At 44.9% G+C, this 19,768-nt stretch overlaps 1 protein-coding gene across 3 annotated transcripts in view; it reads right to left on the reverse strand.

The window, feature by feature from the left end:
- Positions 1-1,744: 1,744 nt before the first annotated feature.
- cryzl1 (crystallin, zeta (quinone reductase)-like 1) overlaps positions 1,745-19,768 on the reverse strand; it is a 47,737-nt gene continuing 29,713 nt past the window's right edge. For all 3 annotated transcript variants that reach the window (XM_078408794.1, XM_078408793.1, XM_078408792.1), the window contains 4 exons: positions 14,017-14,135; positions 10,340-10,445; positions 3,362-3,407; positions 1,745-2,998 (listed from right to left, as the gene is read on the reverse strand). In XM_078408794.1, the coding sequence (XP_078264920.1) occupies positions 2,899-2,998; positions 3,362-3,407; positions 10,340-10,445; positions 14,017-14,135 (371 nt within the window). In that variant the 3' untranslated portion in view covers positions 1,745-2,898. The remainder of the gene's footprint in view (positions 2,999-3,361; positions 3,408-10,339; positions 10,446-14,016; positions 14,136-19,768) is intronic.

A 19,768-nucleotide genomic window follows, 5' to 3' on the forward strand; every position in this document is an offset into this window, starting at 1 on the left:
TGGGATATAGAGAGACTTAGTCAAATGCCTTCCCAGATCAAGCCAATTTTGAATCCAGAGGGTAGTGTTATTCCAGCTGGAGGACCTCCGTGGCTGGACTTCCGAGCGGAAGGTCAAATTTGCCTCTGTGGCCAGGGCTCTGGAACTCTGGCCCAGTCAGAGCCAGCAACAGGGATCCGTTCCCATAGTCGCTGTCCAGGCGGGTTGAATTTGTCCCCTGTGGTTCGGGCTCTGGAATCTCATTCCCATCTGTTCCCATAGCCAACTCCGAAGGCCGAATTTGTCTCGCCCACTCGCCATTACCGCCACTACACGCCATTACCGCCACTACCCCCCCCTCCCCTAGGCGGACCATTCGACTCCTGTCAGAGGCTGTGACCTCAGTTGGTCCAGCGAAACGGATGATCCAGCAAGGCTCTAAAACGGAGGTCGCTGGAAGATCAGTGGTGGAACTGCGTGCATTTCCTGGAACACAGTGGAAGCAGATAAAACAGTAACATTAAAGAGGCATTTGAACAGGCAGCCAAATTGGCAGCGGATGGTGGGAAGTAGTCCAAGTGCAGGCAGAGGGAATCAGTTTAGATTACCATCATGTGAAATGACTCAAAATACTGGAGTATCTCAGACTGAAGACGGCTTCTGAACCAGACGTCACCTGTCCATGTTCTCCAGGGATGCTACCTGACCCACTGAGTTACTCCTGCATGTTGTACCTTTCCTTCGTCAACCAGCATCTACAGTTACTGATTTCTATAAATTGCCATCATGGTCAGCACAGTGTGGGCAGAATGGCCCATTCGAGCAAAAAGGGTCTCGACCCGAAACGTCACCTATTCCTTTTCCCAAGAGATGCTGGCTGACCCGCTTTTTGTGCCTATCTCCGGTTTAAACCAGCAATGTGTATTGTTCTATGTTTTATGGAGACTGAGGTAGGTGAATCGTGGGTGACCTACAAGGAACCAAATAAAATTGCAGAAGTTTTGCTAATGTATTGTAATGCAGTTGTTCCGGGCTCTAGTGAGACCGCACCTGGAGTATTGCGTGCAGTTTTGGTCTCCAAATTTGAGGAAGGATATTCTTGGTATTGAGGGCGTGCAGCCTAGGTTTACTAGGTTAATTCCCGGAATGGCGGGACTGTCATATGTTGAAAGACGGGAGCGACTAGGCTTGTATGCACTGAAATTTAGAAGGATGAGAGGGGATCTTATCAAAACGTATAAGATTATTAAGGGGTTGGACACGTTAGAGGCAGGAAACATGTTCCCAATGTTGGGGGAGTCCAGAACAAGGGGCCACAGTTTACAAATAAGGGGTAGGCCATTTAGAACTGAGATGGGGAAAAACCTTTTCAGTCAGAGAGTTGTGAATCTGTGGAATTCTCTGCCTCAGAAGGCAGTGGAGGCCAATTCTCTGAATGCATTCAAGAGAGAGCTAGATAGAGCTCTTAAGGATAGCAGAGTCAGGGGGTATGGGGAGAAGGCAGGAACGGAGTACTGATTGAGAATGATCACCCATGATCACATTGAATGGCGGTGCTGGCTCGAAGGGCTGAATGGCTTCCTCCTGCACCTATTGTATCACCTTTTTAAAAAAAATTAGGCATTAACCAAGTGTTGATGGAAGATTTATACATACGTTTACTGAAAATTCCACTGTGTTCCCCCTTGCATCAGGTCAATATCAGCTGCTCTATAAAACTCAGCTTACAATATACTGAATGTAGACACAGGCAATTTTGTGCTGAATCCAATGCATCAAATTTTATTCACAGTAACCACAGAAAGCAGGCTTTTCAAAATGCACCTCATTAAAGTTTTTATTTCCCTGTAAATGCCAAAAACTGCTGAGCTGTTAGAATTGCTTTAGCCTGGAAGAGGCAATGATTGCAGTGGGAATCACAGGGCCCCAGGTTCAAGCGAACATGCTCACAAAAAGTTCATGCAAGGAACTGTAGACAATCCAGATTAATCAGCCTTGAGAGAAAAGGTTTATTTTAGAGGGATTTGTTGGATACGTCATAATTACAAACAGGTGTACTCATAACCTAATCTGAACAATGAAAGAATTTTTTTTTTTTTAAATTGCACAAGACAGCTTTAAATAATTTAAGCCATTAGTTTCAGTTTCTATGCTAACTTTAGTAAGGGAAACCAATTTGGAAGTGCTGATCTCAGAATTCACTCGTAAATTCGACACAGTTGATTCAGACTTGGAGTTGACGTTGTACCACCGGCTGTGCAATCCTTTTGTATAAAAATACTATCGACATTTTTAAGGCAGAGATAGATAGTTTATTGATTAGCACAGGTGTCAGAGGTCACGGGAGGAAGGCAAGAGAATGGGGTTAGGAGGGAGATATAGATCAGCCACGATTGAATGGCGGAGTAGATTTGATGGGCCAAATGGCCCAATTCTACTCCTATCCCTTAAGAATTATTTTCTGGCAACACTTACGAGATCTGTCAGTGGGGAAACCCGCTACCAATCCATTCATTCACATCCTTATCTTGATCGAGTCACCAATTATTTATACCCAATACAAAAGGGCAGATGCATTTTTAACAGTTTGCAACTCTTCAAAAAGGTATCATCAATCATTCTGCATTGGAGATGCTGCAGCAAACTGATAAGAGATTAAAGATATCAGCAAAGTAGTCAAATTAAATGAAAATGAAAAACAGATATTGGATTCCGGGACGCATTACAATAATTCAAAGCTAGTTCAGAGGTCCACAAAGCTTTTCAATGACAAACAATCTACCGTAAATGGGGGGAAATTAATTCAATCGAAAAATTACTGATGTCGCATTAAACCATCTGCTCCAGACCAATGGGCATAACTGGGAGTCAGTACCAGTCTTTTGGCTGTTCGCAGGAATTAGTCATCACGACACTGTTTCAGAGCCGAACGACTTGCTTTTTTCTGACTTGGTTTTTCTGAACCATCTCCATGGCAACAGTGGCTTCATATATTGGAATGGGTTCATCCAAATGAGGCCTGAAAAGAGACAAGCAGTTGGAAAATGTCTAGACACTGGGCAAAGTCTCCGCAAAACCTCGTACCTTTCTGCGGAAGGCGAGGCTAGCTGCATTCCCCGAAGCGTTAAAATGGTTGACGATGGCTCTCAGCCTCTCATCACTCAACATGCAATTTAAATACAATCACACGCAACAAGGCAAATATTTAAGTCCGTTTTTCTGGCTGTATCGCAAAAGATTCCATGTAGTGCAACCATCTGTACATATACTTAAGCGCAGTAAAGTCTTAATTCCAAAGGCGAACATTCCATTGCCAATTTATTATACAGTTGCTTTTCCAAGCCACACTAGGAATTGATAGTACGAATATCAAAATGTTTACCGGAATGTTCCGATGGACAGCTTCTCCATCACGTCCTTCAAAATATCTAGGCAACAGCATTAAGGCGTAATAAACGGTACTTGAGCATATATGGAACAACATCAGAATGAGAAATAATGCAAAAAAGTATAGCGCACAAAATTCTCCCATCTACGCAAACGCCTGCTTATCAATTGATTATGCTGGTAAAATTACTTTGGCTGCTCTAGATATTCAGCAGCCATTTCACCATTCAACACACACAATCAGAGTCATGCAGCACACAAATGGGCCCTTCGGCTCAACTTGTCTATGCCGACCAAGATGCCTTATCTACACGTCCCACCTGCCCATGTTTGGCCCATATCCATCTAAACCTTTCCTATCCATGTTCCTGTCCAAATGTTTTTTAAATGTCATAGCACCTGCATCAACTACCTTCTCCGGCAGCTCATTCCATACACCAACCACCCTCTGAAAACATTGCCCTTCAGGTTATTTTAAACAAATAGTGAAAAATGAAACAAAAATCATAATTAGCCTGAGAAAGACAAATTTGGAAGTTGTGTGAAAATATCAAAACAAAGGGCGGCGCTGCGGTAGAGCTACTGCCTACAGTGGTAGAGACCCGGGCTCGATCATGACAATGCGTGCTTGTCTGTATGGAGTTTGTACGTTCTCCCCTTGGGTTTTCTCCAAGGTCTTCGGTTTTATCCCACACTCCAAAGACGTACAGGTTTGTAGGTTAATTGGTTTGATTGTAAAATGTAAAATTGTCCCTAGTGTGCGTAGGATAGTGATAATGTGCGGGGATCGCTCGTCGGTGCAGACTCGGTGGGCCGAAGGGCCTGTTTCCGCGCTGCATCTCTAAACTAAACAAAACATTACATTGTAGAGATTAAAACCAGCTGGTCATTGGCGGTGGAAGCAAGCGAGCTTTAAATCTCTGAAGTGAACCGTTGTTGGGATGCAGTGTTGTTATAGGTGTGAAATATAAGCCAAGGTTAATATAATTGATTGATATTTAATCATTATTAACTGGATGTGTTAGAAATAATGCACAAAGACAGGCCCTAGCTCGAACATGGTGCTCCGTGCAACCGAAGAGCCGACTACTCACTGTCTAGACTCGTACACGAGTATTGAAAAAAGCCAGGCAAGATATTGCTCTCATGAAGATTATGATGATTTATGGAAAGGTGGGTAAATGTTGAAGCTAATGTACAGCTGGTCTGTTTTAAAAAAGCTATGTCGATCCACTAAAGCTTTGTTATTTTATATTTTTCAATACAGGATTTGTGACATAATCCACAACGAAATTAACATTGCCATTGTGGATACCATTAGAACAAACAAGTTGTAGATTTAAGTCATCTTACTGGCAGATTAAGCTGCAAAATGGATTCATTTTGTGTCGTTTAGAGCTACAGAGTGGAAACAAACCCTTCGGCCCACCGAGTCCGCACTGACCAGCGATCCCCGCATACTTACACCATCCTACACACACTAGGGACAATATTCACAATTTTTTAAATACCAAGCCAATTCACCTACAAACCTGTACGTCTTTGGAGTATGGGAGGAAACGTAACCACTGGCTAGCACCAGCAATGGCTGCCTCGCCAACAGTCCGTCTGTCCTTTCCTTCTTTGTGTTTTAATTGTATGTGTTAAATGTATGTTTTTAGTGTTCTTCAGCTTGTTTTATGTGGGGGTGGGGGTTTGGGGAAACTTTTTCTAATCTCTTGCCTCGACGGAAATGTGATATTTCTTCCGTACCGTATCTCCGTCCGCATTGCAGCCTAACATCGAGGAGTTGGCAGGCCTTTGCTGGAGGCCGATTTTGAGAGCTCCACCGCGGTCGCCTGCCGACTTACCATCGCGGAGCTCGCGATCCCTTTGCCAGGGGTCGACCTTGGAGCTCCAACCGTGGGTGCTTGCGGACTTAACATCACGGAGCCCGCGGTCTTTGGTCAGAGGCCGCCTTCGGGAACTCCAGGCCGCGGGAGTTTCGACCGCCCCATCACGGGAGTTTCGATATCCCCGACGGGGGAGGTTCGATCGGCCCGGCGCGGGGGCTTCGACCGCCGGCTGCGAGAGCTTCGATCGCTCCGACGAATGGTTCAGCTGCCCCGACCGCGGGAGAATAAAGAGGAAGAAGCTTGGACTTTTTTGCCTTTCTTCACAGTGGGGAATCTGCTGTGGTGGACGTTTATGGTAACTTTTATGTAGTTGTGTGTCTTGTTGCTTTTTTTCCCCCGTATGGCTGTATGGTAATTCGCATATCGCTGTACCTTAATTGGTACATGTAACAATAAAAGACCTCTGAAACCTTTGAGATCGAGGAGAAAACCGCCAAGCAAGTCACGGGGAGAACTTACAAACTCCGTACATACAGCACCCATAATCAGGATCGAACCCGGGTCTCCAGCGCTGTATGGCAGCAACTCTACCGCTACGCCACCATGCCGCCCTTCGGACACATCTTTGAATAACGCAACTAATCCTCCCGATTGTCAACTTACAAATTTATTAAAAACATTAAAACAGTAATCGGTTGGTTAAAACCAATGAGCGAATCTGCCTCTCTGCATCAAAGGTTGTGGGGGGATTATAGTACTGAATTTGACACTGGAATCGTGCCATTTAAATCAGTAACCCTGGCAATTCAATCTCCAACTTTTAATATCGCACTGGCATTGTAATAATGGGAATCACTATTGGGTGAGCAAAGCTGCATGCTTCAGTCATTTTGCAGCAGCTTTATTAAATTGCACGTCAGTCCTGAATACTGGAGAGGTTGTTGTTTCCCATGGAAGTGGTGCCAACCAAGACCAAAGCCACTCTGGGTTGCTTGGCTGTAGAAAGGAGGGGGAGAAAGTCCTCACAAAGGGCAATGTTTGTAAGAGGTTCTACAATTAGGGGAGCAGATGGGTATTTCTGCAGTAGCAGGCTCAGTTTCAGAATGGTATCATTACCTTGCTTGCTTCAAGACCAAGGATGTAATACTGTGGCCAATATTGTGGGGAGCAGAGTTCAAGACAGAATGAGGAAGAAGGTTCCACAACCACAACTTAAGGCCCAAGAACATAATTTAAAAGCAGGAGATCAAAAAAGGTTAATTATTCCGTGTGCAGTGCACAAGTGAGTACAGGTATATTTGAGTGCAAATCAATGGTGCCTGAAGAGATGGTGCTAGACCAAGAGTGGCACAGTGGTAGAGACCTGGGTTTGATCCTGACTACCGGTGCTGTCTGAACGGAGTTTGCACGTTCTCCCTGTGACTATGTGGGGTTTCTCCGGGTGCTCCGGTTTCCTCCCACACTCCAAAGATGCACAGATTTGTAGGTTAATTGGCTATGGTAAAATAGTAAATTGTCTGTAGTGTGTGTAGGATAGTGCCAGTGTACGGGGAGATTGCTGGTCGGCGTAGACTCAGTGGGCCGAAGGGCCCGTTTCCGCGCGGTATGTCTGACGTCTAAAGCTTTAGATTCTCAAGGCACTGGGACTAATGAGGTGGAACGTAAACAAGCTACATTAAATAAACTGCTTTCATCTTCCCCCCAAAAAAAATTCAGACAAGTCAGTCAGATGCAACTTCCTTTAACAAATCCATGCAGGATGCCCTTAATAAATCTGTGCCAGTGAAGGTTTATGCAGCCTCTCAAAATTGATTCCAGACATATAGCCACCAATCTAACAGCCCTGCAGATTATCCCTTTCTATTAAACATGCCACATTAGTTTTCCAATCTTCCGTCACCAGTCTTGCTTGCAGCTAAGAAAGATGAAAAAAAATTGGCGCCTTCTCCTCAATTTCCTTCTTTTAACAGAATGGGAAAAACAAAAATTTGGATATAGACAATGGACAATAGAAAATAGGTGCAGGAGGAGGCCATTCGGCCCTTCGAGCCAGCACCGCCATTCAATGTGATCATGGCTGATCATTCTCAATCAGTACCCCGTTCCTGCCTTCTCCCCATACCCCCTGACTCTGCTATCCTTAAGAGCTCTATCTAGCTCTCTCTTGAATGTATTCAGAGAATTGGCCTCCACTGCCCTCTGAGGCAGAGAATTCCACAGATAGGCAGAGAATTCCACAGATATGATTTTAACTTGCAAGTATATGGGAAGGAAAGAGGGGCGAAGAGAGCAATTGTGGGGGTAGTAATGGTAATGTGCTTAATTTTAATAGTTACTAGCACAAGTGTGCCCGTTGGGCCCGTCCTCGGAGGGTTTCCATTGTAACCGGGAGGGGAGTGGGGGGGAGGGAGGGAGGAGGGAGGTGTGGAAGGGGGAGGGGAGGGGGAGGGAGGGGGGTGGGGAGGGGGGAAGGGAGAGGGGAGGGAGAGGGGAGGGAGAGGGGTAGGGGGGGAGGGGAGGGGGGGAGGGGGGAGGGAGGGGGACCTCCCCTTTTCCCAGGACCCCGTTGGGCCCGTCCTCGTAGGGTTTCCATTGTAACCGGGAGGAGGGGAGGGAGGGAAGGGGGAGGGAAGGGAGGAGGGAGGTGGGGAGGGAGGGGGGGAGGGGAGGGGGGAAGGGAGGGAGGGGGTAGGGGGGAGGGAGGGGGACCTCCCCTTTTCCCAGTACCCCTTTCCCCGTTGGGCCCGTCCTCGTAGGGTTTCCATTGTAACCGGGAGGAGGGGAGGGAGGGAAGGGGGAGGAAGGGAGGAGGGAGGTGTGGAGGGAGGAGGGGAGGGGGAGGGAGGGGGGGAGGGGGAAGGGGGGGAGGGGGGAGGGAGAGTGGAGGGAGGGGGGTAGGGGGGAGGTGGAGGGAGGGGGGAGGGAGGGAGGGGGACCTCCCCTTTTCCCAGTTCCCCTCTTTCCCCGTTGGGCCCGTCCTCGTAGGGTTTCCATTGTAACCGGGAGGACGGGAGGGAGGGAAGGGGGAGGGAGGGAGGAGGGAGGTGTGGAGGGAGGAGGGGAGGGGGAGGGAGGGGGAAGGGGAGGGGGGAGGGGAGGGGGAAGGGGGAGGGGGAAGGGGGAGGGAGAGGGGAGGGAGGGGGGTAGGGGGGGAGGGGGAGGGAGGGGAGGGGGGAGGAGGGGGGAGGAGGGGGACCTCCCCTTTTCCCAGTACCCCTCTTTCCCCGTTGGGCCCGTCCTCGTAGGGTTTCCTTTGTAACCGGGAGGAGGGGAGGGAGGGAAGGGGGATGGAGGGAGGCGGGAGGTGTGGAGGGAGGAGGGGAGGGAGGAGGGGAGGGGGGAGGGGAGGGGGAAGGGGGGAGGGAGAGGGGAGGGAGAGGGGAGGGAGAGGGGAGGAAGGGGGCCCGTCCCCGTAGGGTTTCCATTGTAACCGGGAGGGAGGGAGGGAGGGTGGAAAGAGCATCCCTCTCCCCATCAGAACTGCGCCCTCCATCGACTCCTTTAAGTCCAGGCTCAAAACCTATTTCTACTCCCTAGCGTTTGAGGCTCATTGAGGAGGCGCTGTGAACTGTTTGCGTGCTACTGTATGTTTCATTTTTTTCCTTAGTACCTAATCAGATGTACAGCACTTTGGTCAACGTGGGTTGACGTGGGTTGTTTTTAAATGTGCTATACAAATAAAATTGACTTGAGGGGAGGGATATTGACCTCCCCTTTTCCCAGTACCCCTCTTTCCCCCACCACCAATTCCCCTCCGCACTACCCTTGTTGTCCCATTCCCCATTCTCAGACCACCCCCCCATTTTCTCTCCCCCAGACACACTCTTAGCATCAGTTAAAGGCCCGGGGGGGTGGTGCGGGGGATCGGATCAGTGAAAGGTCCGGGGGGTGGGGTGCGGGAGATCGCATCATTCAAAGGCCCGGGGGAGGGGGGGGATAGCGGGGAGATGTTCTCCAGGGTGTGGGAGAGAGGAGAGAAGCAAGGGGAGAGAGGAGAGGTGAGCCGGTGATCGCGGGCTGGCGCCGCTAACGGCGTCCATTTTTTTGGTGCGAGTGAGGAGATGCCGCGCATGCGTGCTGAGCAAAGAGTGAGGAGATTCCGCGCATGCGTACTGACCGCAGCCGCACCGCAGCGCCCCCCTTCTGTCAAAACTTCGATAAATGAGGGGGGGGCAGCGCTTTTAAACCTCTGTAACTTAAAAAAAATGCGACCGAATTAAATAAAAACATCATTTTCCAGCAGCGAACCGCATGGTGATTAAGGCGGTACAAAAGCCGTGTCGCTACGGTTCACCATTTTGCCGCAATTGCCGTATTCAGCCGACATCAGTGAAATATATATACATACAAGATCTGAGTTTTAGTAGTATATAGATAGATACGGGAAAGAACATGATAAATAAGAGTAAATGTTCCAAGTTGGAGGAAGACAAATTTTATAAAACCGTATAATGTACTGTAAACCACCGACTTACCGAATACAGAGCAGTAGCAGGTAGTCAAGAAGCAGATTAAATGGAATCCAGGGTAACCTGGTCTCAAGTCAAAGAAATGGGTGGGACTGCCAAATTTAGATTCCACAGGATGATGGTACACAGAGGCTAGGATGCACTTGTAAACTGAAGAAGGGTAACGAACCGAAACGTCACCCATTCCTTCTCTCCAGGGATGCTGCCTGGCCCGCTGAGTTACTCCAGCTTTTTGTGTCTATCTAGGATACACTTCTATTTATTTACTCCCTTTTGTAAGAAACAGTTCAGCACTGCAGACAGCATAACAGAGAGTAAACGGATACAAGTACAGATATTAAAAGATAAGTCACGAAAGCAAAAATGTAATGCATGAAAAATAATACTCGATAATAAAATCAAAGAAAGTCCAAAGCATGATATACAGTATAGACTTATGTTAAAAAAAGATGCTCACTTAACAAGAAATTTAATTTTCACTAAAGAATATAGAGTAATATTTGTGAACAACGAACAAGTGAAACCATCGAATCTCTAACAATGTCAACACGAAAATTAATGTGGATTGTAAATAACAAAAATAATGGTTATGTAGGCTCAGGCCTATCATAATTTTCAGCTTGATATGTATCATAAATTTAACTAAACACGGATTTTAGTAAAGGATACGTAGATACTTCCCTTGTTGCATGTATGATAGTTGCCACACTTCCTCATTTAGAAATGAAATACTTGCTCCTTTACGAAATAAGAGTCGACTATCTGGTGGATCTAACTGCAAAAAATAAATAAAATTAAGCCTTTAGAGAGATACCAAGACATATTCAATAAACAATTAGTGGGCAACACGGTGGCGCAACGGTAGAGTTGCTGCCTTACAGCACCAGGGATCCGGGTTCGATCCTGACCATGGGTGTTTATCTGTATGGGGTTTGTACGTACTCCCCGTGACCTGCGTGGGTTTTCTCCGGGATCTCTGGTTTACTCCCACACTCCAAAGACGAACAGGTTTGTATTAATTGTCCTGGTATAATTGTAAATTGTCCCTAGTGGGTGCAGGATAATGTTAGTGTGCAGGGATCGCTGGTCGGCATGGACTTGGTGGGCCGACAGGCCTGTTTCCTCGCTATATCTCTTAACTAAAGTTTGTTGTAGAGCTTAATCATCAAGTCATACAGCACAGAAAGAGGCCCAACGTGTCCCCCACATACTCCGATATATATTGCTGATGCTGAAGTAGAGAAGGTTGATTGCTTCAGGTGCCTAGGAATAAATATCATTAGCAATTTGTCCTGGACCAGCCACATCAAAGTACCAGCTAAGAAAGCAGACCAACCCCTCTTCTACCTTGGAAGGGTTAGGAATGTTCGACATAGAAACATAGAAAATAGGTGCAGGAGTAGGCCATTCGGCCCTTCGAGCCTGCATCGCCATTCAATATGATCATGGCTGATCATCCAACTCAGTATCCTGTACCTGCCTTCTCTCCATACCCCCTGATCCCTTTAGCCACAAGGGCCACATCTAACTCCCTCTTAAATATAGCCAATGAACTGGCCTCAACTACCTTCTGTGGCAGAGAATTCCACAGATTCACCACTCTCTGTGTGAAAAAAAGCTTTCTCATCTCGGTCCTAAACAAGCTTGATTAGTACAGGTGTCAGAGGTGATGGGGAGAAGACAGGAGAAAGGGTTAGGAAGAAGAGATAGATTTAAAAGGCGGAGTAAACGATGGGCCAAATGGCCGAATTGCACTCCTACTCCTTATGACCTTATGAACAACCCTTTACTTTCACAGATGCACCGTAGAAAGCATTTCATCGGGAAGCATCAAGTGCTCATTCATGCTAACCAAGCCATTTCTCCCACATTCCCATCAACAGGTGTAATGGTGATTTAGACTGATGGACTATTCAAGTTACGAATCAATTCTTTTTATTGGTGATGAAAGTTGAGAGCGATATTGAAATGATATAATTAGGCCTTTGGTTAATTGCAACATGCAGACAGCAATATCACATCATGCAGAGAACTCAAAGCACAAAATATTAGGCAATGTCTGCACGGCCCATGCATTCATATGTACAACTATTAATTTACAATTCTTCCCTTCACTCATTTGCTGCATGCTCATGTTGTTTTTCTAATTGTATGTGATTTAACAAAGTTCACAAAATACAAATGGGTCTGCCCCCACCTTGATGTCAATGACCGCAGAAACTCCTCCTCACATGCATCTGAAAAAGACTAGTTTAATAGCATCGCATTCGGCACTGACATTGTGGGCTGAAGGGCTTATTTCTGTGCTGTACTATTCCTTGTTCTTCCATCATCCTTAGTTTAGTTGAGAGATACAGCGCTGAAACAGGCCCTTCGGCCCACCGTCCGCACCGACCAACGATCCCCGCGCACTCACACAACCCTGCACACGAGACAATAGACAATAGGTGCAGGAGTAGGTCATTCGGCCCTTTCGAGCCAGCACCGCCATTCAATGTGATCATGGCTGATCATTCACAATCTGTACCCCGTTCTTGCTATTCAGGGCGTGCAGCGTAGGTTTACTAGGTTAATTCCCGGAATGGCGGGACTGTCATATGTTGAAAGACTGGAGCGACTAGGCTTGTATGCACTGGAATTTAGAAGGATAAGAGATCTTATCGAAACGTATAAGATTATTAAGCGGTTGGACACGTTAGAGGCAGGAAACATGTTCCCAATGTTGAGGGAGTCCAGAACAAGGGGCCACGGTTTAAGAATAAGGGATAGGCCATTTAGAACTGAGATGAGGAAAAACTTTTTCAGTCAGAGTTGTGAATCTGTGGAATTCTCTGCCTCAGAAGGCAGTGGAGGCCAATTCTCTGAATGCATTCAAGAGAGAGCTAGATAGAGCTCTTAAGGATAGCGGAGTCAGGGGGTATGGGGAGAAGGCAGGAACGGGGTACTGATTGAGAATGATTAGCCATGATCACATTGAATGGCGGTGCTGGCTCGAAGGGCCGAATGGCCTCCTCCTGCACCTATTGTCCTGCCTTCCCCCCATTCCCCCTGACTCCGCTATCTTTAAGAGCTATCTAGCTCTCTCTTGAAAGCATCCAGAGGGACAATTTACCATTTTATCAAAGCCAATTACACTGCAAACCTGTATGTCTTTGGCATGCGGGAGAAAACTGGAACACCTGGAGAAAACCCACGGGGTCGCAGGGAGAATGTACAAACTCTGTAGACAGCACCTGTAGTCAGGAACAAACGCGTGTCTCTGGTGCTGTAGGGCGGCAACTCTACCGCTGCGTCACTGTGCCGCCCGCAAAGTAGAAATGAGTCTGCCTCCACTTTGATATTTATGGGCACAGAAACCCCTCAACACATGCAGGCAGAGGAGATTATTTTAACGGCATCACATTCAGCACAGACATTGTGGGCCGAAGGGCCTGCTTCTGTGCTGTCCTAGTCTCTGTTCTTCCACCCTCCTTGATCTATCTGTTAGTGAATGCTTCCATTCTTCTCCCCTTCATGTTTATTTTATCGTCGTTTATTTGTAAGACCCATGCTAATTCATGGTCCATGGTAAATCGACTATCACTGTACCTTAATTGGTACACGTGACAATAAAAGTCCTTTGAAACCTTTGAATTGAAAAGCAATTTTTAAAATTTAAGATTGGATGATCATAAAGTCCTCCACAGCAGCTGAAAGGGTGAAATGCAGCACCAGCCAGTACCTGGAGCATTAAAATTAATTATGTCTTAAGGACAAGATTACCAGGGAGCTTTTTTTTAAACTAAAATGTGGAATCTGGTACCTGAATGTAATGTAAAATAGTTATGGGAAGCTAAAACAGGATAAATATTTTTAGAGCGCCCAATGCATTATCTAAAATACTTTTTTGAAAAAACAGGCAAAGATATTAAACGCAACACTGAAATCGATGTTAATTTAGGGCAGCATACCTGTAAAGTAAAGCCCTGCCCTTCACCTGCAAGTTACAAAAGCAAACATAAAACTATTACTTGTCTATTACGATTTATGGTCATATGTTTCACCCTCAAGATTAGTCAGTTCCACATATATTTGTGTGAAATAAGAAATAATAAGATAAAAGAAATTGGGCTGTTCCAATCCTGAATTCCCCCTTCCCCACCACCAATTTTTCTTCCCATTCCAGCTTGCTATACAGTTTTACGGCTCTTTTGTAATGCAATAGCTGGGTTATAATTTCTCCCTTTTGCGTTTAGGAATTACACAAGTGATCCGATTTTCTGTGGTGTCGCACTCAGTTTCCTGCGGAGAACTGCGATATTGACAAAGTGCAAGAGACATTTCACAAGGAAAACTTTCTCTGTTACCTGGAGATTCTCTTCGGTTGTTACCCAATGACCGGCGACAGCTAGAAGACTGAGGATGTCATGTTTATGTGGGAGATGTAGTTTGACAGCCGGCTCGACATCTTTGCCGTACAGCTGCACTATAAAACAAATGATCAAAACATATTGATTCCATAGCAGCTAAATTCACGAGATAAGCAAGAGCAAGCCAAGTCTGAAGAACCAGGGAAATTGATAAGGGCAAGGCTGTGGATGTTGTCTATATGGACTTCAGTAAGGCATTTGACAAGGTTCCACATGGAAGGTTGATTAAGAAGGTTAAATCGTTGGGTATTAATAGTGAGGTTGCAAGATGGATTCAACAATGGCTGAATGGGAGATACCAGAGGGTAATGGTTGACAATTGTATGTCAGGTTGGAGGCCAGTGTCTAGTGGAGTACCCCAAGGATCTGTGTTGGGTCCACTGTTGTTTGTCATTTACATTAATGATCTGGATGATGGTGTGGCAAATTGGATTAGTAAATATGCAGATGATACTAAGATAGGTGGTGTAGTTAATAATGAAGTAGAGTTTCAAAGTCTACAGAGGGACTTGGGCCTTTTGGGAGGGTGGGCTGAAAGATGGCAGATGGAGTTTAATGCTGATAAGTGTGAGGTGTTGCATTTTGGTAGGACAAATCAAAATAGGACGTACAGGGTAAATGGTAGGGAATTGAGGAATGCAGTGGAACAGAGGGATCTGGGAATAACTGTGCATTGTTCCCTGAAGGTGGAATCTCATGTGGATAGGGTGGTGAAGAAGGCGTTTGGTATGCTTGCCTTTATAAATCAGAGCATCGAGTATAGAAGTTGGGATGTAATGTTACAATTGTACAGGGCATTGGTGAGGCCGAATCTGGAATATGGTGTGCAGTTCTGGTCGCCAAATTATAGGAAGGATGTCGACAAAATGGAGAGGGTACAGAGGAGATTTACTAGAATGTTGCCTGGGTTTCAACACTTAGGCTACAGAGAGAGGTTGAACAGGTTGGGTCTTTATTCTTTGGAGCGTAGAAGGTTGAGGGGGGACTTGATAGAGGTTTTTTAAATTTTGAGAGGGACGGACAGAGTTGACGTGGGTAGGCTTTTCCCTTTGAGAGTGGGGAAGATTCCAACAAGGGGACAGCTTCAGAATTGAGGGACAAAAGTTTAGGGGTAACATGAGGGGTAACTTCTTTACTCAGAGGGTGGTGGCTGTATGGAATGGGCTTCCGGTGGAAGTGGTGGAGGCTGGCTCGATTTTATTATTTAAGAGTAAATTGGATAGGTATATGGATAAGAGGGGATTAGAGGGTTATGGTCTGAGTGCAGGTAGATGAGACTAGGTCAGGGAGAGTGGTCGGCGTGGACTGGTAGGGCCGGACAGGCCTGTTTCCATGCTGTAGTTGTTATATGGTTATACGGTTATAAGGGTCTCGACCAGAAACGTCACCTAATCCAGAGGTGCTGCCTGACCCGCTGAGTTACTCCAGCATTTTGTGCCTGTCCAGGTCAACAAGGTTTGATTCAGATTAAAATAAAATAAGACCAGAGGTTCATAAATGCCATTAGAAATCTTGGCAAAAAGTAGACTACACTAAATTAGATTTTTCTGCTCAGCGGTCATGCCAATACAAGCAAGTTTTACAGCATTAATTCCAATCTCTCCATCTCCAACTCCAAAACCATCAAAACAATCTGTATAGTAGTAAGAATGCATTCTGGCCTTTAATAATTTAGAATTATTATAAAACATACTTTCTTTTTTAACAAAGGGAAATGTTCTGCACTCTATACACTGGTGTTTGCTGAAAAGGGACATCACTAAGCTTTTTTTCAGCATCGTTCCAGGATCACTCTGTAAATATATTTAGAGTCAACCAAGATCCCACTTAATCCCATTAAAAAAAATCTTTCTTCTAGACTTTGTTGATCTGTATCTAACACCCCAACCTGTTGCACAGTAGTGACTCCTATATATTTTGGCACATAGCAGTGAATTTTAACCCCAAGGGATGTCCCTTTTTACATTGGAAAAAAAGTTTTAAAATATGAACCAAACTTGAGGATACATAATTTTAACAGCTTCAATGGATTATCACAGACGACAATCCATTCACAGCAAGTGAACGCATGTTTTAACCAGTGAAACTATGTGTAATCATTTTAGCAGTCCTTCCAATTTTATTCTAATGCATTTGAGGTGTCAGACTGTGATATTAGTATCCAAAATTTGTCAAGAAGGACAGAATCGTTAGGTGATTGCATTTGTAACACTGCTTGAAGGGCAAGCAGAGAAGGAGGCAAACAAACTTAGCATGCAAATCCCTCCAATGATTTATCTAACAACACCCCATTTCAATTTGTGCAATCTCAATGAACATGTATTAAAATTACAATTACAGCATTTACAGCAATAAAGGAAAACACCATTAGAAATTTGGTTAAATTGTCACGATTACCAAATGCTTTCAAAGTGTCATTTTAATCATCTCAAAGTCTTGGTTGCTGAGACATCAAGACAATAAAGTGTTTAATTTCATTTGTGAATCTACCAAAATTGCTGCTGTCAGGTAAGCAGAAGTAGAACTGGTATTAGTATATGTGTAGGAAGGAACTGCAGATGCTGATTTAAACCGGAGATAGACACAAAGTAATAATAATAATAATATATTTCTTTATTCATCCCACACCGGGGAAATTTACAGTATTACAGCAGCAAAGTGGACAGCAAGAGATCATTCATTATAAATAAAAGATACATAAATTGCCATCAGTTTTCTGTGTGTTCTTAACTGTTATTGTTGACTCGTCTGCTGGGAGCAGTGCTGGTTGTGCAGTCTCACAGCAGCGGGAAGGAAGGACCTCCTATATCTCTCCTTCACGCACTTGGGGTGAAGGAGTCTGTCACTGAAAGAGCTACTCAGTGCAGTGACAGTGTCCTGCATGGGGTGGGAGTCGTTGTCCAGCAACGATGTTAGCTTTGCCATCATCGTCATCCTCCTCTCTCCCACCACCTGCACTGAGTCGAGGGGGCAACCCAGGACAGAGCTGGCCTTCCTGACCAGCTTGTCGAGTCTCTTCTCTTCCGCCACTGAGATGCTGCTGCTCCAGCAGACCACTCCATAGAAAATGGCCGATGCAACCACCGTGTTGTAGAAGGTCCTTAGGAGTGCCCCCTGCACTCCAAAGGACCCGAGTCTCCTTAGCAGATAAAGTCTGCTCTGGGCCTTTCTGTATAGCGCATCGGTGTTTTCAGTCCAGTCCAGTTTATTGTTGAGGTAGACACCCAGGTACTTATAAAATGCTGGAGTAATTCAGCAAGACAGGCAGCTTCTCCGGAGAGAAGGAATGGATGACTTTTCGGGTCAAAATCCTTCTTCAGATGTATTGGTATATTATTGTAATGTGTACTGAGAGACTGAAAAACTTTGTTTTCCAGACAGGTTGCATCATACACGAGTACAACAGAAAGTGCAAAAGAAAATAAACAGAGTGCAGAATACAATGTATCTCCAGAGAAAGAGCAGATTAAAAATTGCAAAGCCACAAGGTAGATTGAGAGATCGGGAATAGACCCTTATGCAAGGTCCATTCAACAGTCTCATAACAGCAGGAAGGAAGCCGTTCTCAAATTTGGTGGTATGTGCTTTCAAGCTTTTGTACCTACTGCCCAAAGCAGAGGGAAGGAGAATGACCAGGCTGCGTGCAGTCTTTGATTGTATTGGCTGATTTTCTGTGGCAATGTGAAGTATCGATGGAGTCAATGCGAGATGGACTGGGCTGCTTTCATTAACTCTGCAGTTCCTGGCAGTTTTGGGCAGAGCAGTTGCCAAACCAAGCTGTGATGCATCCCAATAAGATGCTTTCTTCGGTGCACCGGTAGATATCAGTAAGAGTCTTTGGAGACATTATAAATTGCTTTAATCTTCTGAGGAAATAGAGGAGTTGGTAGGCTTTGTTGGCCATAGCTTAAATGTGGTTGGACCAGGATCAATATTTGGTGTTATTTATTTATTTATTTTTAAATTTTTATTAAAAGCATATGTACAAATCGAAATTTTAAAAAAACACATTTGTTACAAAGTTTTTCATAGCTTCAATTTTTAAATTTTTGAAGAGAGAAAGTAAAAATAAAAATATAAAACTATAAACTTGGGAAGAGAGAGTAAGAGGGTTAAAAAAAAAAAAAAAAAGGATCTAACAATAAAAATTAACGGGAGTAGATCCGGGAGACAAAAACCACAGCTGTACATCCAACCCCCAACTCAAGTTTCAACTTTTTATTTAAATTTTTTAATTTTTTTTAATTTTAGTCCTGTGCCAAACCCATTTACTTTTCTAAAAATTCAATAAATGGAGACCATATTTTTAAAAATAACTCAGGTTTGTCGATTAAGGCAAACCTTATTTTTTCCAAATGCAGGGTCTCTGTCATTTCCATAGTCCACATTTTAATTGTGGGGGTTATTGGTTTTTTCCAAAATTTTAGTATTAGTTTTTTCGCAGTTATTAGACTGTAATCATTTGGTGTTATTTATGACGAGGAACTTGAAGCTCTTGACCATCTTCACTTCAGCACCTTTGAGGCAAACTGGGGCATGAAACTTCCCGCTTTCTGAAGTTAGTGACTAGCTACTTTGTTTTGCTAACATTGAGGGAAGAGGTTGTTATCTTCACACCATACCACAAAGCTCTCCAACTTCTTCCTGTATCCATTTAGTCATTGTTTGAAATCAGGCCCACTACTGTACTCCATAGAGCTCAGAGGACTATCGGAACACAGCTACCAGCCTTGGAGGGCATCTACAACACACGATGCCTCAGAAAAGCCACCAGCATCCACAAAGACTCCTCACACCCCTGCAACAGTCTGTTCGAACTTCTACCATCGGGCAGACGATACAAGGCCTTCTACGCCCGCACCTCCAGACTCAGGAACAGCTTCATCCCCAGGGCCATAGCTGCTATGAACCGGTCCTGCTGAGCCGGATGGTCACATCGCACAGCGAACCGGCACAGATCTACTTGCACTTTATTCTGTTTTAAAACTGTTCTAATTTGTTTCATTGGGTTGTTTAAATTAATACTGAATAGCTAATTAATTTATTGCATCGTATGGGAGGTGCATTCCCAATCTAGTTGTACCCCTATACAATGACAATAAAGATATATTGTATTGTATTGTATTGTACAGTGGTGTCAACTGAAAACCTGTAAATAGAGTTGGGGCAGAATTTGGTCGCACGATAGTTAGCATTTAAGGATCATAGCAAGGGATTAAGATTGAACCTTGTGGGGCACTGGTTTTGGGAATTATTGTCGAGGATGTTTTGTTGCCTATCCTTACTGACAGCCGTTTAGTTGTCACAAAGTCAATAATCTAGTTGCTGAAGGGGGGGGTCCATGAATTTGGAGATGGGTTGAGTAGGAATTATGCTGTTGATAGTGAATCTGTAAAGAATAAATAGGAATTTGGCATTGGTATCCTTGTTGTCCTGTTGTCACGAGGATGAATGTAGATCCAGGGAGAAGGCATTTTCTGTGGACCTGTTGCACTGAAAGGCAATTTGCAAGGCTACCTGGGAAGCCGGAGTTGTCTGGATGCTACCATTTGTCTGCGGTACTCGTGTTCACGTATGGGGATAATTGCGAGATATTGGCAGAGTGAACTCCATCGAAAATGCACATAGGAATGGGTGATGTTGGCTTCACTTTACGACCAGAAAACCTGTTCATGCGTCATATCAGCGT

This window comes from Rhinoraja longicauda, chromosome 12 (assembly GCF_053455715.1).
Source record: "Rhinoraja longicauda isolate Sanriku21f chromosome 12, sRhiLon1.1, whole genome shotgun sequence".
In the NCBI taxonomy this organism is placed as follows: domain Eukaryota; kingdom Metazoa; phylum Chordata; class Chondrichthyes; order Rajiformes; family Arhynchobatidae; genus Rhinoraja; species Rhinoraja longicauda.